The sequence below is a fragment of the Delphinus delphis genome, chromosome 2, assembly GCF_949987515.2.
Source record: "Delphinus delphis chromosome 2, mDelDel1.2, whole genome shotgun sequence".
Taxonomy (NCBI): Eukaryota; Metazoa; Chordata; class Mammalia; order Artiodactyla; family Delphinidae; genus Delphinus; species Delphinus delphis.
In genome coordinates this window covers 171,713,526-171,739,343 of record NC_082684.1, presented here as the reverse complement: position 1 = coordinate 171,739,343, position 25,818 = coordinate 171,713,526, and the positions used below count along the sequence as shown (strand labels likewise).

General features: G+C 41.1%; 1 protein-coding gene across 1 annotated transcript in view; it reads left to right on the top strand.

The window, feature by feature from the left end:
- The window catches only part of ITGA8 (integrin subunit alpha 8), a 179,813-nt gene extending 175,197 nt beyond the window's left edge, over positions 1 to 4,616 (top strand). Inside the window, exon 30 of the mRNA XM_060006296.1 lies at positions 1,260 to 4,616. Within this exon, the coding sequence (XP_059862279.1) occupies positions 1,260 to 1,346 (87 nt within the window). The 3' untranslated portion in view covers positions 1,347 to 4,616. The remainder of the gene's footprint in view (positions 1 to 1,259) is intronic.
- Positions 4,617 to 25,818: the final 21,202 nt, after the last annotated feature.

Sequence of the window (25,818 nt, the reverse complement as noted above, 5' to 3'; positions counted from 1 at the left end):
TAATATTCTCAGACTTGCTTTTTTCATCTTGCCAACTAGTCCATCCCATTAAGAAGCCTTAACTTACTCTTTCATGTGTTTTGCTGACGTTTCTACTAAAAGTCTACAATGTGAGTTAATTTCTGGTCCCCAAACCACAGTACTGCCAAGTTCACAGAGCTTTCCATTCCAAAATAGAAACAATGTCACAGTGACATGACTGTGAAAGTAATTAACCCAGTCCCGTCTTAGTTAATCGCTATTGTTGGCATTCTCCAAAATCATAGTGTATTTTTATTTTGAAACATGAGGCATGCTTAATAAACTGAGAAATCCTTGCCTTTTGAGTTAAATAATGGCTTTCCTGATCATTATCAGCTGTTTTGTGCCATCCTGAGCCCACAAAGGTCTATTGCACAGTCTACCTTTACAAATAGACTTTCATGTTAGTCTGTTATTTATAGAAACTTTATGTCCATAAATGATGCAACGATACACAGCAATTGATAGAATATTGCACTAGTCCTACAAAGGAAAGATGACTCAATGGTTATAAGTCAAACCCAACAAATTGGGCTTCCAACCTAAGAAACAATAAGAATTAAGGTTCTAGGTTCCTAGGAAAAGTTATATTCTCCTAGACCAAGTACTCCTTTGAAATTCAGGAGAATGAAAATTCTATAATCACCTCTTCCCCGAGTTGCTGATTGATTTTCGGAGTCACGAAGATGTTCTGGGATTGAAATAAAGGACCCATATACTGTATGGGTCCTCCATATACTGTATACAGTATACAGTATATTCCTCCATATACTGTATGTTCCACCAAGTGCAGAGAGATAGACAAGCGTCTCCTCACTTCTTCCTTCAGTCCATCCCAAGGTAGCCCACAGTCCACTTCAGGATTCTGCCAGCCCTGGCTGGCAGTTCACATTGCTGCTGGCTCCAGAAAACATGCCAAAAGCAGAGAGGGACTCCTTGGGCCAGGTTGCTGTAACCCCAGAAAAATATACGAGGTCCATAAGCGGTTTATATAAAATGAACATTCTCCCACCACCATGGACATGGCAGGAAGGACACAGATGCTCTGCGTAGGCAATGAATTCCTCTCTGCAGGTAAAGAACACACTGCTATCACCTCGTAATTTGGAGAATTGAGCAGATTATATTCTCAGAGCACCAAGTTCCTTAGACAACAAATAAAGGGAAAACTCTTAGAATGAGGACTTTCACAAATTCTCAGGATGACCTGACTTGCTAGCCTGTTTCTCTCTTTGTAGTGCGGATTCTTTGACCGAGCAAGACCCCCCCAGGATGATATGAATGACAGGGAACAGCTGACCAATGAGAAAACCCCTGAGGCGTGAAAAGGAAAACCAAAGACCAAACGAACTCCGACACTGGTCCAGTTCAAAGAAAAGAAGGATCAGGAAGGTTCAACCAAGGTTTTCCTCTACCTGCCAGTGTCCTAAGAATTGGAAAGGCCATGGTATCACCTTGTCTACACTGTGCTTTAGAAAAGCTGCCTCGGATCCCAGTGACCCTTTTCCGGAAGGAAGCATCCTTGACGCTGCAGAAACAATGGACAATCGCGGAAGATGTCTTTGGCTTGAGTCCTTCCGTATTTGGCAGACACTTTGAAATGGGTATGGGAACATGAGGTTGCTTTCCAGATAAATCCAACTGAAGTCTCAAAGATGCAATGTCTGAATTAGGATAGACTTTAGAAGGTGAACTAGGACCAAACCTTCCGACACTACTGTATCCAACGGAATATTTGACACCTCCCTCTGGAAAAGAAACATTTCTAATGACGTTACTGCTCAGGGAGACCAACCTATGCTGTTGGGACTGTGAAAGTACTTTGGAAACGGCAAAGATCATCTTTGTAAGTGAGGATAACGATTTATTTATTTATTTTCCATGGCTCTAGGCTGATACTCTAGAGGATTTGGAAATTAAGATTTGGTTCGCTGGTTTTCAAAATCACTCACTAGATTTCCTTCCGAGATATCCAGTTTGTGTATAATATATCATTTAGCAGAACTTAGTCAGGATTTAGACAGCGTTAAAGAAAAGCAAACTGGTATTCGAAGACCGTTTCACTCAACACCTTGCTGCCTTCTACCTGAAATTACTTTTATTCACACTTCCAGGGCCTCACATCTGCTTAATTTAGCTTTGCAAAAAGTTGCATTTGTATTTCCTTTTACAAAAAAAAAAATAATAATAATCTTTCCATTGACTTAATTAGCAATATACAAATTTCCAGGGACTCTTGACCCTAGGTGGTGCTTAAAAGTAATGGTAAAATTTCTAGAATCCATTAATAAAAAAGCAATTTAATAATTTGGGTAAACATATTATTTTTAATATCTACAAGAGGCAATGCCAACATTTAGCTTGGTATTAAACATCTATTTTTTTCTACTACACCTCAAACTTATATTCACAGAAAAGACATGTTAAACATAAATAGTAGGAAACGTAGAGTTAGGCAGATGTGAGATGAACCTAGAAAACATGTTCCTAGGGATTTTATTTAGAATTGCCTATTCCCACTTTACTATTCATTTTTACTGCTAATCTTTATAGTACATGACTTTGGAAAATAATTTTTACTTAAGCTATTTTCCCACTGTCTTTAATTTAACCATCACAGAAACTTCATGTTTAAAACTCTTGTAAATAATCCATAATCATGTGTAACAGTATCATTTTTCAAGTAAAATTGACCAGCCAAATTTATATAGTCTGCCCAAGTTTGTATCCTTTTTATGATAATGAAAAACTATTATGAAGAGATGCTGAACAAATTTTATATTTATGTGCAATATTTTATAGACCTATGTATCAAAAGCATGTTTACACTGGCATTAGTTATTTTTAAAATTAATATCCTGAATATTAAGTATGATAGAACCAGCAGACCCAAATCCTTAAGTTTATGAAGCAGTTGGAAAATTTATATCCCTATTTCAATAATCACACTTGATTTGAAAGATGAGCCAGACTCACAGACACTAAATTTTCGGTCATGACTTAACCTGGAGAGGAGCCATCTGGTTACAGCTGCACAACTTCTTTGGAAACCAAACGAAAGGCACATGGACGAACACACTGAACAGTTTGTATTCTGTCCGCTTGTGAGTTAAATTCTGTCACAGTAGTGGTTTCAAGCTGTCAGGAACCCAAGTCTGGCTCCCAGTGTGTGTGGCTCACTGGGTGAGAACTGCACATGTTTCAAAGAGTTGGAGGGTCCCACACCAGCCTCAGGGGGTCTTAGGTGTTAGTTGTCTGGGTGGAATTGGTCGTACAGGGAGGTGGCCGTTTCTGTAAGATGATTGGAGGGATGTCTCTCCAATCATATCACAGAGATGGGTCTCTCTTCCCCCAAATAAAGCCCTAAATCTTCTCGTCATGCCTGACTTCTGGCCAAGAGAGAATAAAAGATCCCTGAGAAAACACACCTATTGCCTTTTAAGCTAACCTGTGCGAAGGAACTCTTAGGTCTGGGACCCTATGAGCCAGGGCGTACAGACACCTGGAGGAGACTCGAGGTGCCAGGGGCAAGGCTGGATCCAGAACACAGCAGGTATGAGGACTTCAGAGGCAAGCTCCAGGCTCACATCTCAGCCAAGAGTGGTCCCCGTCTAGAAGGACAGGCGCTGCCACCTGCAGGCAGTTCACAGACGGCCATCAACGAACACTGAGGTCAGGTGCGTTCTTGAGCATCCCCGCCCCCCCCTCCGCATGGAGAATATTCTACCAGTGCACTGAGTGAATCTGCTTCTCATCATGTAAAGCCAATCACTTTCATCATTCATAATGTGCCGTGCTTCTCTTAGAATCTATCTATATTTTAGATATGCCTTTTGAAATACTTGCAGCTAGCTTTTAAGAATGGGAAAAAAAATGGGCAAATCAAGTTTTATAAACTTGGAGATTTTTATACACTAAGTAAACAGCATGCACCAGTCGCCACTGAAGCCCCACTCTTTGAACTCAACTCTTGCTTTATTTAAATACACGTGTAGATATCTGTGAAGATTTTCATGTACCTATTTACCTTGTCACTAATAAAATTAAAAATTAAAGACATGATGACATATTTGTGGTTTGTTTCACAAGCAACATAAAGCGTTCCCACAATGGCAGACATCAAAGGTTTCTGTCTTTATGCCTTCATTCATTCATTCATTCATTTATTTATTTTTGGCTGCGTTGGGTCTTCGTTGCTGTGTGGGTTTTCTCTAGTTGAGGCGAGCAGGAGCTGCTCCCCGTTGCGGTGCACAGGCTTCTCGTGGCGGTGGCCTCTTCTGTGGCAGAGCACGGGCTCCAGGGGCACAGGCTTCAGTAGTTGTGGCACATGGGCTCAGTAGTTGTGGCACACAGTCTCAGAAGTTGTGACTCGTGGGCTCTAGGGTGCAGGCTCAGTAGTTGTGGTGCACGGGCTCAGTAGTTGCTCCGCGGCATGTGGGATCTTCCTGGACCGGAGCTCAAATCCATGTCCCCTCCATTGGCAGGTGGACTCCTAACAAATGTGCCACCAGGGAAGTCCCATGCCTTGATTCTTTACTACAAAAACATTTAACATTGGAAGAGATTTGAAAGAGCGAGAACACGACACTTCTTTGGGATGATGAACATGTTCTAAACTTAGATTGTGGTGATGTTTGCATGAATAAACTAAGAAGGACTGGATTGTATGCTTTAAATCGGTGAATTTTATGGTATGTGAATTAAATCGCAGTACATATGTTTAAAAAGGTGTGAGTCATTTCTAATACCTACACTTTCATACAACTGATTTCTTTTCTCTACACTGCTGTCAAATTTTGTCCATATAAAAATCTTTGCTTTTTTATGAAGCCTTCTTCGAGTCTTCGGCCAACTTAAAGGCTCCTCCTGTTCTCCAATGGCACTTCGTGAATGACTACACTTTTCCATTTGTTCTCATGACTGTTTTCCAGCTGGGCCGACCCTCTGTGTGAGCAGGAATATCTCTCACCTTTGTGTCTCCTACACCTAGCACCAACATCTGTTACATAGTCGGTGCTCAAAAACCGTTCTAAAGTGAATGAATGAATATGCATATGTGCACAGTAATAATCATGGGGAATATGTACTCCTGTAACCTGCTCCCATCATAAAGCTTGGAGATACACACATTTTTTATCCTATTTAGAGTGTTCACACAGTGTTGTTATAATAGTTACCCAATGTTTGATCCAATTAGCAGATCATCATTTGTTTAACCAACCCTCCTATTGGAAATATTTGTTCACAGATTCATATATTAAGAATAGCATGAAATTGAATACTTTCATACATGAGGCTTCTTTTTGGTTATTTCAATGAGTGAACTTCAAAAGAGTGAGTGGTTTGATTAAAGTATATGAAGAATTTTGTAGTTCCTGATAATATATGTTAAGAGGACTAGATCAATTTGCATTAACCTAAAATACCATTTCCTTCATAATTCTGTCAGCATTTTAAAATATTTTGGTAACTGTTTTCAAATATTACTTTCTTTCAATTTGTATTTCACTGGAATTTGGTACATTTAATGTACACATTTGAGTTCTAATATTTATCAACCATTTAATACAGAGCAATTTATTGCTCATAAAGGTATTTAAATAGTTGCCACTTCTCTGGTGTTCATGAATTACAGTGAAAAGAACCCAGTGCCTGGATGCTTTTCTTACAGCTGAAAGCAAGCAGTAGGATGAATCCTTCACTTCATACTGTATATTCACTCACACTTTAAAGCCTAGACATATCTAAAAACTCAGGGTGGTCCAGAGGTGCCTATGTATCCCAGATGAAAAAACGTAAAAGGAAATAAGATTCAGGAATATTGGTGCTGAAAATCAATGTGCCATCCCAGTACAAACCAGCTGAGCGGGGCAAGACTTCCCCGCGGCACACCCAGAATAATCCATGATGGGCTAGCCCCACCAGTCAGAGCCTGCGCGCGCTCATAGTGGGGGACGTGAAATAAGTCTTGTCGTGTCTTGAGAGTAGCAAAGTGCTTTCTAGTTGTATGTATGCAACAAGAGCTCAGCCTTCTCCCCAGATTCTGTTGATAACTTTGTCACTTCCAGCCATTTTACATGCAGACACTGAACAGCATCAAAACTTTCTAAAGGTTGAGTTGAGATCTGGGTGCCTAGAGTGGGCAAAATAAGATAAGGATCCCTCCTTGGAGAATTCTGAGAAAAGGCAGAATTCCCTCCAGAGCTGCACACTTCCTCTGTGAAAGGTGACCATCTCACAGGTTACCTTTATAAGACACAGCACCCTGGTGACCTCAGGAAGAACCAAAATATGAACACCTTTGGTTGCTATCCATGAATGCCAACACAGTACCTCCCTAGGGCCTAATGTTCTTTTCCGCACATACAGCAGATTTTCTCCTTCAGAATTGTGATCACATTAAAAGTTGACTTCTGGCCTTCTAAGCTTGCATCCTTCCACGCTGTCCTCTCCCTTCTCGCCACCCACCACCTGATCTGGAGGAGCCGGCTCAGTCTGTTGCTGCCAAACAACATGTGGAAACGGTACGTGGGACCAGGCATCCCGAGCACCGGGCCTGGGCCTCCTCTTGCCTCACCTGGGCCAACCCACTGGGTGCGGGGCAGCAGAGGAGCTCTCCCTTCATTTTTGAGCCATGTGGCTGACAGGGTCTTGGTGCTCTAGCCAGGTGTCAGGCCTGAGCCTCTGAGGTGGGAGAGCCAAGTTCAGGACATTGGTCCACCAGAGACCGCCCAGCCCCATGTAATATCAATCAGCGAGAGCTCTCCCAGAGACCTCCATCTCAACAGTAAGACCCAGTTCCACCCAACAGCCAGTAAGCTCAAGGGCTGGAGGCCCCATGCCAAACAACTAGCAAGACAGAAACACAACCGCACCCATTAGCAGAGAGTCTGCCTAAAATCATATTGAGTTCACAGACACCCCAAAACACACCACTGGACATGGTCCTGCCCACCAGAAAGACAAGATCCAGCCCCACCCACCAGAACACAGGCACTAGTCCCCTCCACCAGGAACCTACACAAGCCGTGGAACCAACCTCACTCACTGGGGGCAGACACCAAAAACGACGGGAACTACAAACCCGAAGGCTGCGAAAAGGAGACCCCAAACACAGTAAGTTAAGCAAAATGAGAAGACAGAGAAACACACAGCAGATGAAGGAGCAAGGTAAAAAACCCACCAGACCTAACAAATGAAGAGGAAATAGGCAGTCTACCTGACAAAGAATTCAGAATAATGATAGTAAAGATGATCCAAAATCTTGGAAATAGAATGGAGAAAATGCAAGAAACGTTTAACAAGGACCTAGAAGAACTAAAGAGCAAACAAACAATGATGAACAGCACAATAAATGAAATTAAAAATTCTCTAGAAGGAATCAATAGCAGAATACCTGAGGCAAAAAAATGGATAAGTGAGCTGGAAGATAAAGTAGTGGAAATAACTACCACAGAGCAGAATAAAGAAAAAAAATAAAAGAACTGAGGACAGTCTCAGAGGCCTCTGGGACAAGCCTAAACGCACTAACATTCGAATTATAGGGGTCCCAGAAGAAGAAGAGAAAAAGAAAGGGACTGAGAAAATATTTGAAGAGATTATACTTGAAAACTTCCCTAACATGGGAAAGGAAATAGTCAATTAAGTCCAGGAAGCACAGAGAGTCCCATACAGGATAAATCCAAGGAGAAAAACGCCAAGATACATATTAAACGAACTATCAAAAATTAAATACAAAGAAAAAATATTGAAAGCAGCAAGGGAAAAGCAACAAATAACATACAAGGGAATCCCCATAAGGTTAACAGCTGATCTTTCAGCAGAAACTCTGCAAGCCAGAAGGGAGTGGCAGGGCATATTTAAAGCGATGAAAGGGAAAAACCTACAACCAAGATTACTCTACCCAGCAAGGATCTCATTCAGATTCGATGGAGAAATTAAAACCTTTACAGACAAGCCAAAGTTAAGAGAATTCAGCACCACCAAAACAGCTTTACAACAAATGCTAAAGGAACTTCTCTAGGCAGGAAACATAAGAGAAAGAAAAGACCTACAAAAACAAACCCAAAACAATTAAGAAAATGGTAATAGGAACATACATATTGATAATTACCTTAAATGTAAGTGGATTAAATGCTCCAACCAAAAGACATAGACTGGCTGAATGGATACAAAAACAAGACCTGTATATCTGCTGTCTACAAGAGACCCACTTCAGACCTAGGGACACATACAGACTGAAAGTGAGGGGATGGAAAAAGATATTCCATGCAAATGGAAACCAAAAGAAAGCTGGAATAACAATTCTCATATCAGACAAAATAGACTTTAAAATAAAGGCTCACAAGAGACAAAGAAGGACACTACATAATGCTCAAGGGATCATTCCAGGAAAAAAGATATAGCAATTAGCAATATAGCAATATAGCAATATAGCAAGAAGAAGATATAGCAGCCCAACATAAGAGCACCTCAATACAATAAGGCAAATGCTAACAGCCATAAAAGGGGAAATCGACAGTAACACAATCATGTTAGGGGACTTCAACAGCCCACTTTCACCAATGGACAGATCAATCAAAATGAAAATAAATAAAGAAACACAAGCTTGAACTGATACATTAAACCAGATGGATTTAATTGATATTTATAGGACATTCCATCCAGAAACAACAGAATACACTTTCTTCTCAAGTGCTGATGGAACATTCTCCAGGAAAGATCATATTTGGGTCAGAAATCAAGCCTCGGTAAATTTAAGAATACTGAAATTAAAGTACCTTTTCCGATCACAATGCCAAGAGACTAACTATCAATTACGGAAAAAGACTGTAAAAGATACAAACACATGGAGGCTAAACAATACACTACTAAATAACCAAGAGATCACTGAAGAAATCAAAAACAACCCTAGAAACAAATGACAATGAAAATATGGTGACACAAAACCTATGGGATGCAGCAAAAGCAGTTCTAAGAGGAAAGTTTTTAGAAATACAATCCTACCTCAAGAAACAAGAAACATCTCAAATAAACAACCTAACCTTACACCTAAAGCAATTAGAGAAAGAAGAACGAAAAACCCCCAAAATTAGCAGAAGGAAAGAAATCATAAAGATCGGATCAGAAGTAAATGAAAAATAAATGAAGGAAACAATAGCAAAGATCAATACAACAAATAGCTGTTTCTTTGAGAAGATAAACAAAATTGATAAACCATTAGCCAGACTCATCAAGAAAAGAAGGGAGAAGACTCAAATCAACAGAATTAGAAATGAAAAAGGAGAAGTAGCAACTGACACTGCAGAAATGCAAACAATCATGAGAGATTACTACAGGCAACTCTATGCCAATAAAATGGACAACCTGGAAGAAATGGACAGTTTCTTAGAAAAGCACAACCTTCAGAGACTGAACCAGAAAGAAATAGAAAATATAAACAGACCAATCACAAGCACAGAAATTGAGACTATGATTAAAAATCTTCCAACAAACAAAAGCCCAGGACCAGATGGCTTCACAGGAGAATTCTATCAAACATTTAGAGAAGAGCTAACACCTATCCTTCTCCAACTCTTCCAAAATATAGCAGAGGGAGAAACACTCCCAAACTCATTCTACGAGGCCACCATCACCTTGATACTAAAACCAGACAAAGATGTCACAAAGAAAGAAAACTATAGGCCAATATCACTGATGAACATAGATGCAAAAATCCTCAACAAAATACTAGCAAACAGAATCCAATAGCACATTAATCCAAAAAATCGTACACCACAATCCAGTGGGGCTTATCCCAGGAATGGAAGGATTCTTCAATATACAGAAATCAATCAATGTGATACACCATATTAACAAACTGAAGGATAAAAACCATATGATCATCTCAATAGATGCACAAAAACTTTCAACAAAATTCAACACGCATTTATGCTAAAAAAAAAAACTCTCCAGAAAGTAGGCATAGAGGGAACCGACCTCAACATAGTAAAGGCATAGACGACAAACCCACAGCCAACATTGTTCTCAATGGTGAAAAAGTGCAACCATTTCCTCTAAGATCAAGAACAAGACAAGGTTGCCAACCCTCACCACTATTATTCAACATAGCGTTGGAAGTTTTAGCCATGGCAATAAGAGAAGAAAAAGAAATAAAAGGAATCCTACTCAGAAAAGAAGTAAAACTGTCACTGTTTGCAGATGACATGATATTATACACAGAGAATCCTAAAGAGTCTACCAGGAAACAACTAGAGCTAATCAATGAATTTGGTAAAGTAGCAGGACACAAAATTAATGCACAGAAAGCTCTTGCATTCCTATACACTAATGATGAAAAATCTGAAAGAGAAATTAAGGAAACGCTCCCATTTACCAATGCAACAAAAAGAATAAAATACCTAGGAATAAACCTACTTAAGGAGACAAAAGACCTGTATGCAGAAAACTATAAGACACTGATGAAAGTAATTAAAGACGATACAAACAGATGGAGAGATATACCATGTTCTTGGATTGGAAGAATCAACAATGTGAAAATGACTCTACTACCCAAAGCAATCTACAGATTCAATGCAATCCCTATCAAACTACCAATGGCATTTTTCACAGAACTAGAACAAAAAATTTCACAATTTGTATGGAAACACAAAAGACCCCAAATAGCCAAAGCAATCTTGAGAAAGAAAAACGGAGCTGGAGGAATCAGGCTCCCTGACTTCAGACTATACTACAAAGCTACAGTCATCAAGACAGTATGGTACTGGCACAAAAACAGAAATATAGATCAATGGAACAGGATAGAAAGCCCAGAGATAAACCCATGCACATATGGTCACCTTATCATTGATAAAGGAGGCATGAATATACAATGGAGAAAAGATAGCCTCTTCAATAAGTGGTGCTGGGAAAACTGGACAGCTACATGTAACAGAATGAAATTAGAACACTCCCTAACACCATACACAAAAATAAACTCAAAATGGATTAAAGACCTAAATGTAAGGCCAGACACTATCAAACTCTTAGAGGAAAACACAGGCAGACATGCTATGACATAAATCACAGCAAGATCCCTCTGACCCACCTCCTAGAGAAATGGAGATAAAAACAAAAATAAACAAATGGGACCTAATGAAACTTCAAAGCTTTTGCACAGCAAAAGAAACCATAAACAAAACAAAAAGAAAACCCTCAGAATGGGAGAAAATATTTGCAAATGAAGCAACTGACAAAAGATTAATGTCCAAAATATAGCAGCTCATGCAGCTCAGTATCAAAAAAACAAACAACCCAATCCAAAAATGGGCAGAAGACCTAAATAGACATTTCTCCAAAGAAGATATACAGATTGCCAACAAACACATGAAAGGATGCTCAACATTACTAATCATTAGAGAAATGCAAATCAAAACTACAATGAGGTATCACCTCACAGCAGTCAGAATGGCCATCATCAAAAAATCTACAAACAATAAATGCTGGAGAGGGTGTGGAGCAAAGAGAACCCTCTTGCACTGTTGGTGGGAATGTAAATTGATACAACCACTATGGAGAACAATATGGAGATTCCTTAAAAAGCTAAAAATAGAACTACCATATGACCCAGCAATCCCACTACTGGGCTTATACACTGAGAAAAACATAATTCAAAAAGAGACATGTACCACAATGTTCACTGCAGCTCTATTGACAATAGCCAGGACTAGGAAGCAACCTAGGTGTCCATCGACAGACGAATGGATAAAGAAGATGTGGCACATATATACAATGGAATCTCACTCAGCCATAAAAAGAAATTGAGTTTGTAGTGAGGTGGATGTACCTAGAGTGTGTCATACAGAGCGAAGTAAGTCAGAAAGAGAAAAACAAATACCATATGTTAACACGTATATATGGAATCTTAAAAAAAAAAAATGGTTCTGAAGAACCTAGGGGCAGTACAGGAATAAAGACGCAGACGTAGGGAATGGACTTGAGGATAAGGGGAGGGTGAAGGGTAAGCTGGGACAAAGTGAGAGAGTAGCATGGACATATATACACTACCAAATGTAAAATAGATAGCTAGTGCGAAGCAGCCACGTAGCACAGGGAGATCAGCTTGGTGCTTTGTATCCACCTAGAGGGGTGGGATAGGGAGGGTGGGAGGGAGACACAAGAAGGAGGGGATATATGTATATATAGAGCTGATTCACTTTGTTACACAGCAGAAAGTAACACATCATTGTAAAGCAATTATACCCCAATAGAGATGTTAAAAAAATTTTTAAATAAAAGGTTGATTCCTTTGCATGCAGCATTTTAAAGCACTGAAATTTTAAACTCATTTTAGATCTAAGTAAAATCCAAAGAACGCCCCCCCCCCAGTGACGCTTAAGTCACCTGCTAGTTCAGAACAGCCAGAGTACATATGGTACCACGCTGCTTGCCACATTACACTCTCCCCCACCTTGACCGCAAAACCATCTGCCTGACACACTGTCTTTTGGAATTGTTTATAAGTTCTCTGTTATTTAGGGTCGTTGACCAAAATCCATATGGAAACGTAGCCTGAGACTAGCACCTCTTGACAATAAAATGTCTTGACTTTAACTTCTATACGTGCCATGATATGACATAGTAGGGATGTTCTTAATGTATCTGTGCTATTGCTCATTTTGATTGTGCACTGTTTTGTAGGAAAAACAAAATCAGAAGATTGTCCTGCTGTCCAACTTTTAGGTTGGCATTTTTTTATGCAGTAACAATGGACCGCCCTGGTTTTTAATTTTGAGATTTCAACTTTCAGTCACTGAATCGACTTTAGTGTATGAGCAAATTGAACAATTTTTATTTCCATGAAAATTTTTAATTTTTGAAAACTCCATGTATCTCCTCTATATTAGTTTCCTAGGGCTTCCATCACAAAGTACCACAAACTGAGTGGCTTAAAACAACAGAAATTTGTTGTCACAGAGTTCTCCAGGCCAGAAGTCCAAGCCAAGGCGTCAGCAGGGCCATGTTCCTCAGAAGGCACTAGGAAGGAGTTGCTTCCATGCCTCTCCTGCAGCTTCTAGTCATCTCAAGCGCTCCTTGGTTTGTAAAGGCATCACTGCATTCCTCCCACCTCACATGGCATCCCCCCTGCCTATCTCATGTCATCCTCTCCTTGTGTCTGTGTTCGTGTTTCCCCTTTTGATAAGGACACCAGGCATATTGGATTAGGTGCCAACGTACTGACCTCATTTAACTTGATTACCTTTGTAAAGACCCTATCTCCAAATCTGGTCACACTGAGTCCGGTTAGGACTTCACCATATCTTTGGGGGAGGATACAATTCAACTCATCACATCCCCCTTCGTAAGTTTCTATTGCGTAGAACTGTTTGACAAGTGAACCCAAGATGACGATTAAAGAGAGTATCTTTCTATCAGTCTTTTGATTTCTCTTCACTCAGGTAATACACGAGTGTTGCTGAGTACATGAGACGACTCATAAACGTTTGGATGCCTTCCCCTCACTTACTGCCTTCACGCACATATTAGAAGATTAAGACAACTGCATTTTTATATAATTTACTCATCTGTTCTGCTCTTCAATTTCTTACCACCACCCACATTCTCATTCTCTCTTCTTCTCCCTTGAAATAATCATCTTATTCTCGTGGACTGGATGGATAAATGTGCGTTTTGTGATATGAGAGAGGAGCTTCCTCACCAGTTGGAAACTAGAGGCTGCTGGTCACCGAGTTAGTGGGGAGCTGAAGGAAGTCCCTGTCTTGGGGCTGTAGGGCTTGCTCACCACCCCCACTCTTCAGCACAGGGAGTGCATGGCTTAGAGCTGCAAGGACCCAGAGCTGAGAAAAACAGCTACCATAATGGATGAACAGAACCAAGAAAATGAAACAAGGGTAACTAGCATTCCCTGGGCCACACACTTGATGGTAGGAAGGAGTTTACCCCCCCGCAAAAAGGGCAGGTCCCTCAGTGCCACAGACAGATGATGTGTCCATTTCTGGACACTGGTCTGGTCTCACAGGCTGGCCAACAGGCAGAGTCACAGCCCAGGAAGCAAACCTTCTCTTTCTTCTGCCTCCACTTTGTCTGCTCTTCCCACCATCATCTTTCCCGGTCCTTATCCGGGAACTCATTGTGGTGGCTTGTCGCAGAGCACGGGCTCTAGGAACACGGGCTTCAGAAGTTGTAGCACATGGGCTCAGCAGTTGTGGCTCAAGGGCTCTAGAACACAGGCTCAGCAGTTGTGGCACATGGGCTTAACTGTTTTGCGAAATGTGGGATCTTCCCAGACCAGGGCTCGAACCCGTGTCCCCTGCACTGGCAGGCGGACTCTCAACCACTGCGCCACCAGGGAAGCCCGTTGACGTGTGGAATGCCTTCCACACCAGGTGAAAGACATTGACTATTTCCATTTGGCCAGTGGCCCTTCACCCCACTCAGCTCAAGGAGTTTATCCTAGCCGACAAGCTCCAGGCATCAGCTGCAGTCTCTGTATCTCATTACAGAGAGAACACCTAGAGGAACAGGCATCTCAAGCTTTCCAGGTGAGGAACAGTTGAGGGACTTGGGGTTGTTTAACCTGGAGAAGACAATGTCTGGGGAAAAATATTACCTGACTGTAAGTATATGAAGGATTATTATGAGGAAGTAGAAGTAGGAAGGAGTTGAGGATGGAATAATAAAAGTAATCATAACATATATACACTACCAAACGTAAAATAGATAGCTAGTGGGAAGCAGCCGCATAGCACAGGGAGATCAGCTCGGTGCTTTGGGACCACCTAGAGGGGTGGGATAGGGAGGGTGGGAGGGAGGGAGACGCAAGAGGGAAGAGATATGGGAACACATGTATATGTATAACTGATTCACTTTGTTATAAAGCAGAAACTAACACACCATTGTAAAGCAATTATACTCCAATAAAGATGTAAAAAAAAAGTAATCATAATAAAAACTGGAATGCATTAAGCATTTAGTCTGTGTCAAGTTGTCAGCTAAGTGCTTTAACATGCATTTCTTTTTCATTTAATCTTCACAGCCACCTTATGAGGCAGATTCTAGGGTTATTCCTGTTTTGTGATGAACTGAGCTTGAAGGGTAAGTAGCTTGACAGTTTACACCATAGCTGGTGGCAGAACTGACATTCAAAGCCGGGTCTGCCCAACTCCAGAGGCCAGGACCATACAACCTGCCATTTTCAACAAGTTGAGATTAACAATTCCATGCTGAAAGCAGAGAAGAAACCATTTAAGAAAATGGGGTTAAAATGGTTTTTCATGACCTTGGGGATCCTTTTCACATTCTCCCAGAACCAGAGAATTAACAAACGAGGCTTCTAGGCATAAAAGTACAAAGCTGACTCCACCTTGTTTAGAGAGTTGGGAATCAGAACCACAGAACTTCTGTCCCCTTCTACTTGCTGAACTCTACTTAGATTCATGCACATGATGAAATATTCTTAACATCTTTCAACCCCTAAAGCTAGATATATGCTATTTTAATTCTCAGAATATATGGACAGAGAAACTCCTTTTTTAGGTCATTTACCAAGATTGAAGCTAACTCCCAAACCACAGGGATTTCAGAGTTTGAGAACAGTGTATTTTAAATCGTTTTTTTCACACCAAAAAGCTACTGGTTAGAAACCTAAATGACAGAATAAACTTAATTTTCCAGATCAAAAAATCTAGACTTTTTCAGTTTTATTTCAGGAAACTGTGGCCTCATATAATATTCTGCCAAGACTTCAAACAATTGCTGTCCACCGGTCTCACTGCTTAAGAGACTACTCTCATATTTTGTCTTCATCTTTTGGAAACCAGAGGTAATGAAGGATTAACCCCTAGCAAATAGATTTCCAATTTCATCCTCAACCTAGGAGACCTGCTAACTGCATAAGCAGCAAGGTTTGTTCACATGTAACTCAAGTTATATGACATTGAAAGACTGTACATTATTTTTTATCCAAGATGCTATCTGCACAATTAGAAGACTGAATCTCTCCTAACTCATGTCCAGTTGAACAGAGAGTGGGGGGAAAGACCATGGTCTTTTGTGGCTTGGACTTTGCATCAAGGACTTTGCACTTTGTCATTGTAATGACAATGTGTTGGCCAATGTTGTGGGACAGACAGCACTTCATTTGGGGTGGGTAGGAAGAGACTGATACAGAACGTGTTTTACTTTCTCTTTGAGTGCTGGGGTAACACTGTTTTCAAGAATTCATATTTATCCTTAGGAGTAGTAAGGGATGTGTGAGTGAGTGTGTGTGTGTAGGCAGGACAGTCTACAAGGCACGCTGGTGGACAAGCTGGAAGGTAGCTGCACCTGGAGACCCAGAAGCTACCGTAAAGCATCCTAAGGACCATTCCTCCAGTCTGGATGCTCAGATGTGGAGAAACGTAGGGCTGTGAAGCGGGATGGGCACCAAGCGGAGGTCCAGCAAGTGAGAAAGGGAAGTTCCAGTGAGGTAGACTGAGACTGGCAACGTGGAGGACAGGGGAGCTTTGTTTAGGGACGGAACTGCGGACAGGGGAGCAGGGAAGGCAACAGGAATCCCTATAAGGAACTTCACATCACGGGTGCTCTTCTCGTGGACAATGGGAAAGTAATGATCAACGTGAAGTTGATCACTTCCTTTCCTCCTCCACGGCAGTGCCTTTCAGGGACTCCATCTCAGTGGGATTTGACCCGCCCTTCAATGGCAGACTGCACTAATGGTCCCAGTTCTTCACTCTGCCCTCTGGCTTCACATGGCTTCAAGGCCCCCTATCCTTCTCCATGATTCTGAGTTCACCCTGTGACGCTTGGCCCCTGGGATGTTACCAGATGGGCAGCTGGCAGAGGCCCGGAAAAACCCGTGCATGATACAGCTTGCACTCTGTTAACTCAGCCTTCCCACGAGAAGGACATGCCGGGGTTAACCTCCCCGTCCCAGGCGGAGGGCAAGAGACACGGGGAACAGAACTGCCCCCACCCAAGCCCAGTGCGGGTCAGCTGACCTCCTGCCAACCTGCAGATTCGAGAGAAATAACATATGTAATAACGGAAGTAGCTCATCTGAGAGCAGGACAAGGTGGCAGGAAACCAGGGTCCACTCTCAGCCACGACGCTATGCAGTTCCTCTGGAGGAGGAAGGGGAAGGGAGAATAAAGGGAGGCGGGGCACACCCTAACTCTCACCCCTACTGCAGCTTGGGTGGCATCCCACGGGGTGGGGCGTGCCTGGCCAGGGGTCACCAGGAGTAGGAGGGACCGTGGTGACCTGGGAGCGGGGAAGAGCTTCTCCTCACCCCACCCAGTCATATGCCAGGTCTGGAGATCATCCTAGGACAATTCTCCCCAATATACACTAGAGGAGGGCTCCCTGCAGAAGAGGGAAAAATACCTCTTGGGCTACACAACATGATGTAAGTATAATGAAGTATTATATATAACGTAGACATATATATATATATATATATGTACACACACACACATTATATGTGCACTGAGCATTTTTAAAATTTGTACGGGCAAGTATCATAGGTTCGTATGAATAGGGCTATAAACAAGGTAGCTAGTATATTAGCAACCCTTCACATCCTTTGAAGTGTCGTCTTCAGAGGACCCTTCTTTGAGAACTGTTACTGTAATGACAATATTACAAGGCTGAAATTGCTCAGTTAATTGTTAAAAACTCCTCCTGTAGACTTCAGACCCTTCTCCAGTCAAATAAACACATCTACTTACAAGATATGTACCACAGACAGACAGTGACACTTTGTGTTTTGTTTTTACCTCTTCCGGCTAAACGCAAGCACGTGTTGATTAATTGAAATAACATTCTCTGGATCGCACACAGACATGCTGTTGGGCTCCTCACCCAAAGGTAGAATGTGGGTTCCAGCTACTCGGATTGTGCCCACAAATAGCTTACATGTAAAATTTGAGTCCATTTTGTGCTTGATAGTTCGTAAGTCCGAAATTTTAACCGTCAAATTCAACATTCCCATCACTGCTGGTGACCACGGCACTACTCTCACAGTAGTCACAACCATTCCACTCATCAAGGCATTGAGTATCAGAGAAAAGGACCCATAAAACCTTGTCATCAGTTCCTCTGTTATTCTATACATAACCAGAGCCGAGTCTTTTGTGTCATTGTGGACTCCCCTCTTTTCCTCACATCCCATTAGCTACATCCCACCAAGGCTTCTGCTTTTTGAATTCATCCTGTTATCACCACCCCGAATGACCCTCTGCAAAAATTATCACCTTAGCTGCCTAACCAGGGACTGACACACTTTCTCTCTCCCTCTCTCTCCCTCCCTCTCTCTCGCTCCCTCTCATACACACACCTATTTGACCCTTAAAGTACTTTCTAAATTTTAATTTGATTCCCATATGCAAACACACGCATATCTCTCTCCATCCTCAATCCTATAATCTGTGAGAGAACTGTTACAAGTAAATCACCCTTTTTAGTTCAGAACCAAGATTTTCCTGTGATATGAGTTATCATAAATTTTTTTGATCTAGTCCTTTTGACCCAACTATATTCTTTTTTCCTTTATGAGACAGGAGAGAAACCACACTACACCAAGTATGTTATCACTGAAGTTGTAATTCAGTGTCTCCTGCTTTCGAGGTCACATGAGGAAAAAAAAATTCTTAGCTGTGTTTTAGTCAAGACAAAAATTATGAGGAGGGAGAAGGAGTGAAGGGTTACATCTGGAGAGAGTTAAATTCCGTGGCTGGAGAAGCAACTGGGAACATGCAACATAGCAGCTTCCCTCACGCAGCCTTTTTGCTGTAGTTTGAAATCGCGTGGGTTTTCAGATGGTGTGGGTTTTATTTGGAGAGAAAGAATACTGGGTGTTTGCAGAGAGGAAATTCAACAACTGCTTCATGCTCTTAAACTTTTTGCCCTACATTTATGGACCAGGAAGATACTGTTAACTCAAACTGGAAGATCTTGGGGAAACTAAATCTTGCACAGCAGTTAACTGTTGGGCACTATTAGAGCTTCTGATAAGATTTTTGTGGAGTGCCTTTTCAAAACGGTTCCAAAACTTAAGGTCTTTTTATCTGTTCCTCTTTGATGACTGTGCTGCTCTTGCTTTACTCACTTCAGGGACCAGCAGCCTGATAATCCAAGCTGAAGTCATCCAGGGATGGTGACTCATGGCCTTGAGGGTTGCCAGCATTAATGTTCCTCAAATAGCCATACCTTTGCTGGAATCATCTGAGGATTTGTCATCCCTTCTCTTCCTCTCTTATGTGTCTACCTGCACTGTGTGATTAATGATAAAGAATAACTCTGGCATATAAAATCGTTTGGAAATGGAAAAGTTTCCACTGGAGTATAAAACAGTATCTCATCTGGGCTAAAAACATGACCTACTGTGCAAATTGCTGCCCCAAGTTGCTTAGAAGGGAAACAATGGACTTTCACTGTAACAAATTGATAGTCTTCTCCTGAAAAGTTTTAGGTTAATAGACATCTATTTTGTAGGCTGAATCCTAGAGCCAACACTCAATTTTTTCTATTTTATTCTTTTTTTTTTGCTAATGTTGAAGTTTGCATATACCGGAGGATTCTTTCTCCCTCAGAATCACACCTACTCCCAAATAATTCATCCACAACATAGGCGCAACTTCTGTCCTTTTCTCACCGTTTCCTTGTGTTCTCTTTTCTCTAACACCCTCCCATCACATTACCGGACCAGGTTTGTTCTGCCAGATGTGCCACAAGCAAAACGTTGAGATGCCGAGGTTTGCAGCGAGCGTTTATTCACAAGGTAGCCAAGAGAGAACAGACCTCAGATCCACCTCCCTGAAGACAAGAGGCTCGGGGAATTTATGGGATGAGGCAGCAGAGCAGTGTGGGGAAACATGACTGGGAAAAGGTGTGGGCATCATCCTGATTCTGTGCAGCTGTAACTAAGCTACCGGCCTCTACCTGTTCAAAAATGGAGTTTGGGATTAGCAGATGCAAACTGGTATATATAGGATGGATAAACAAGGTCCTACTGTATAGCACAGGGAACTATATTCAATATCCTGTGACAAAGCATAATAGAAAGGAATATAAAAAAGAATGTATATATATGCATAACTGAATCACTTTGCTGTACAGCAGAAATTAACACATTGTAAATCAATTATACTTCAATTAAAAAAATGGAGGCGCTTAGCACATCTGAGCGTGGAGTCTTCAGCCCTCTGACGTCAAAAGGACCTCACGCATGCCCAGTTGGCGGGTCGTGGTCCTAGTCAGTCTTAACCAGCTCAGCTCCAGCTAGACACAGCTGACTCCAAGTTTCTGAAAACACCTCGGGCAAACACCTTATTGTTTAGGCTATGTGCTCCTTGAAGGACACGAGAGTCTTCAAATGACCTTGATTAGTGGAGTCAGGTGAAATGGATTTGACTAATGATTACCGAGGGCTTCACAGTTACTGGCGTTTTAACAGTGTCACAGCTTTCGCACTTATTGGGCACATCAGGGTTAATAATACCCTAAAGCACCTGAAAATGAAGCACAAGCACAATAAATACAACTGGATTGATGATCAAAGTGAGGTCAATGCCATCTCCTGACGCAGGAGATGAATCAATGTATTCTAGAAGGACGACCTTGTGGCCTGGGAGCCACAGTGCAGCCTGTGGACATGGCTTCTGTTGTTGGGGATTTATTTGGCCCATAAAGTACTTTTGTTGTTGTTGTTAATTTCACGGTTTCTATTTTTTTTAACATCTTTATTGGAGTGTAATTGCTTTACAATTGTGTGTTAGTTTATGCTTTATAACAAAGTGAATCAGCTATATGTATACATATATCCCCATATCTCCTTCCTCTTCTATCTCCCTCCCACCCTTCCTATCCCACCCCTCTAGGTGGTCACAAAGCAGCCACATAGCATAAAGTACTTTTTAAATTTTAATTTGATTTCTATATGCAAAGCTTTGGAGCTGCACATAAATACCCAGATTTATGACCTCTTGAAAAGCTAGATCAGCAAGTGGGCCTACATCCTACAGTAACAAGCAGCTGGTCTCTGGCAGCAGGGCCCCTTCAGACAACAAGGTCTCCTCACCGACTACAATCCCCACCCAGCCCTCTTCACTCGTGACCCACCTGGTCCCGACAAGCACTTCAATTGTGAAGGAAGGGCAGCTTTCCACCTAAGATGAAGCCGCATAAGAGAGGCTTCCACACAGGGACAAAATTTTGCTCTTCAATGTTGAATACCCCAGTGACAAACATGCCTCAACCAATAAAGCCACTCATGTGTATAAGATCATGTTCATGAGTTTTTAAGGAATACATTAGTTAAACATGGATAAACCATAGGAAAACAAAGCAAAATTACTTAGTGAAGACAAATCATTTCTTTAAAGTATTGCACTTTAAAAGCGACCTCCTGGTAATATTTTAAATGTTTATTAGCTAATGTTTTCAAATGATGAAGAGAAGAGTTTCATTATGCTAATCAACAGCATCACGTGGAACACACAAAGACAGAAGGAAGACTCATTACAGCAAAATTCCATGAGAAGGTCCTGTCTTCCTGATGTAGTCTTGACACTAAGGGTCACATAGATGCAGGCTGACCACCTGTCTACACAGACCGACAGTCGGTGGTGCTGGCAGTTGGGGTGTTTTGACTCAGATCTTTATAAAAATAAAAAAGTGACTGGTTGGGAATGGCTGAGTACACTCTCTATGAGAGAATATATGCAGTGAGAATATATGCACACATATATATATAAATAAAAACTATAAAAGACATAGAGTTGTTTCTATCACTTTGGTATGCCTCCTCACTAGAAACTTGCTGACAGAATTGGAAAACCCAAGTTAAACTGGCTTATGCAAAAAATAAATTTCTTGGCTCATGTCATGGAAAAGCTCCGGAGCAGCTTGACCTGAATATCCAGTCTGTCTCCCTTTCTTGGCTCTGAGCTCCCCATGTTGCCTTCGGTTTTTGGCTCTCCATGGTGATAAGATGGCTCCCCGCATCTCCAGGGTCCAAGCCTGTAAGCCTCTCTCCCAAAGGTCCCAGAAAAAGTCTTTTAGCTGACTCAGATAAGTCCAACCCTTACCTAATAACGATGACCAGGCAAATGCAATGTTCTAGTTGGCCAGGTCTGAATCACACACTCACATCTGATATGAGAGAGGAAATCTCCCTATTCTGCAGGTCAGAAGTCTGAAATGGGTTTCACTGGGCTAAAATCAGTGTTAGGAGGGCTATGTTCCCTCTGGAAGCTCCACAGGAGAATCTGTTACCTTGCCTTTTCCAGCTGCTGGAGGTCGCCTGTATTCTTTGGATCACAGCCCCTTCCTTCATCCTCAAAGTCAGCAGCACAGCATCTTCAACTCTCTCTCTGACTTGGACCTCCTCTTCTGCTTCCCTTTGTCACTTTAAAGGACCCTTGTGATTACACTGGGCCCATCCAGAAAACCCAGGATAATCTCCTTACTTCAAGATCACTTAATTAGCATCCTTTGCTCCACCTGCAGCCTTAACTCCCCCTTGACATATCACGTGGCACATTCACAGATGCCATGAGTCGAGCAAGGACATTCCGGGGGGATGGGGGTATTCTATCCTACCACCAGTCCAAGATGAATTATCTTCTGTGATCTCAAGGTGATCTAATTTTACACTATCTGCTCAGGATTTCTTCATTCTTCAGAGTCCTTTCTGCTAAGCCACTGCTTGGGAATTCATTCACTCATTCATTTAATAAACAGGCACTGAGTGGCTACTATAGGCAAAGCACAGTTTAGGCACTGAATATGCAACGGTAAACAAGACGTTCCCCTCCCTCATAGAGCATAGAGTCTCATGGATGAGCAGACCACGCATAAGCTAACAAATAAGTAATATTTAAATAGTTATTATACATCTAATTCTATGGGGGCTTTTTTAATCTCCAGAGTGGGAGATTAAATATTGGCTGTGTCAGAGATTCTACTGCTCTCTGTTTTTCTACCTAGACTCTGTGTCTGCACTCCCTCTAAGTGGTTAAGGTCAATGAAGAAAGTCCCAGCCGAAGCAGGTGCCCATGGCACAGAAACAGGGCGACCATGACCCTCCATACAACATCTTTTTTAATTGAAGTATAGTTGATTGACAATATTATATTAGTTTCAGGTATACAACATACTGATTCAATATTTTTAAAGATTATCTTCCATTTAAAGTTACTACAAAACAATGGCTATACAATATATCCCTGTGCAATACAATATATCCTTGCTGCTTGTCTATTTTATACATAGTAGTTTGTATCTCTTAATCCTATACCCCACCTTGCCCCTGCTTCTTCTCATTGGTAACTACTAGTTTGTTCTCTGTATCTGTGCATCTGTTTCTGTTTTGTTATATACATTCATTTGTTTTATTTTTTACATTCCACACATAAGCGAAAACATAGAGTATTTGTCTTTCTCTGTCCGACTTATTTCACTAAGTTTAATACCCTGTAGGTATATCTATGTTGTTGCAAATGGCAGAATTTCATTCTTTTTATGGCTGAGTAATATTCCAGTACTTCCTCTTTATCCATTCATCTGTCGATGGACACTTAAGTTGCTTCTGTGTCTTGGCTATTGTAAATTATGCTGCTATAAACACCGGGGTACATGTATCTTTTCAAATTAGACTTTTCATTTTCTTCACATATACACCCAGGAGTTGGAATTGCTGATCTTATGGTACTTCTATTTTCAATTTTTTTAAAAAACCTCCATACTGCTTTCCATAGTGGCTGCAGCAATTCACATTCCCACCAACAGTGTACTAGCGTTCCCTTTTCTCCACATCCTCTCCAGCACTTGTTATTTTTTTGTAGACTTTTTGATGACAGCCATTCTGACAGGTGTGAGGTGATACCTCATTGTGGTTTTGATTCATTTCTCTGATGATTAGCGATGTGGAGCATCTTTTCATGCGCCTGTATGTCTTCTTTGGAAAAATGTCTATTCAGGTCTTCTGCCAAATTTTCAATTGGCATGTTTGTTTTTTGTTTTTTTGATATTGACTTGTATGAGCTGTTTATATATATTACTTACTCGTCATATCATTTGCAAATATTTTCTCCCATTCGGTAGGTTGTCTTCTTGTTTTGTCAGTGGTTTCCTTTGTTGTGCAAAAGGCTTTTAAGTCCCATTTGTTTATTTTTGCTTTTACTTCTTTTGCCTTAAGAGACAGATCCAAAAAATTATTGCTATGATTTATGTCAGAGTGTTCTTGCCTATGTTCTCTTCTAGGAATTTTACGGTTTTGGGTCTTACACTTAGGTCTTTAATCCACTTTGAGTTATTTTTGTGTATGGTGTTAGGGGATGTTATAATTTTATTCTTTTACATGTAGCTGTCCAGTTTTCCCAACATCACTTATTGAAGAAACTGTCTTTTCTCCATTGTATATTCTAGCCTCCTTTGTCATAGATTAATTGACCATAGGTGCGTGGGTTTCCATATAACATCTTTAAATGACAACACTTCCCCAACCCATGCTCTTCATCTCTGCCAGACCAGCAGTTCAAGGGTTATTTACATGTTAATCACTTCACGTCTGACATCATGTTAGTTAAGTAAGTAGGAAGTACAAAACTACCTAGAACAAATTAAAGGGGAGAAAGGGAACAGTTTCTATAAGTCAAGTGAATGAGTGATAAGAAGGAGACAGAATTATGCAGGATGGATGCCCACTCCTTAAATATTATCTGTCTATACTTAATATACCGTTATGTAGGAGCTTTAAGTCTGTAACTTGATCTTTTTGTTGTATCATCATGACCAAGTCCATGCCATAGTGTCCTTATTTATAAGAAGTGGGTAAAGATGGGCAATCCTTCACACAACTATAATGAGGTTATTTTTTTTAACATCTTTATTGGAGTATAATTGCTTTATAATGGTGTGTTAGTTTCTGTTTATAACAAAGTGAATCAGCTATATGTATACATATATCCCCATATCTCCTCCCTCTTGCATCTCCCTCCCACCCTCCTTATCCCACCCCTCTAGGTGGTCACAAAGCACCAAGCTGATCTCCCAGTGCTATGTGGCTGCTTCCCACTAGCTATCAATTTTACATTTGGTAGTGTATATATGTCCATGCCACTCTCTCACTTCGTCGCAGCTTCCCATTACCCCTTCCCGTGTCCTCAAGTCCATTCTCTACATCTGTGTCTTTATTCCTGTTCTGCCCCTAGGTTCTTCAATTTTTTTTTTTAGATTACATATATATGTGTTAGCATACAGTATTTGTTTTTCTCTTTCTGACTTACTTCACTCTGTATGACAGACTCTAGGTACATCCACCTCACTACAAATAACTCAATTTTATCTCTTTTTATGGCTGAGTAATAGTCCATTGTATAGTCCATTGTGCCACATCTTCTTTATCCATTCATCCAACAATGGGCACTTACGTTCGTTCCCTGTCCTGGCTATTGTAAATAGAGCTGCAGTGAACATTGTGGTACATAACTCTTATTGAATTACGGTTTTCTCAGGGTATATGCCCAGGAGTGGGAAGGCTGGGTCGTATGGTAGTTCTATTTGTAGTTTTCTAAGGAAACTCAATACTGTTCTCCATAGTGGCTGTATCAATTTACATTCCCACCAACAGTGCAAGAGGGTTCCCTTTTCTCCACACCCTCTCCAGCATTTATTGTTTCTAGATTTTTTGATGATGGCCATTCTGACCGGTGTGAGGTGATACCTCATTGTAGTTTTGATTTGCATTTCTCTAATGACTAGTGATGTTGAGCATCCTTTTATGTGTTTGTTGGCAAT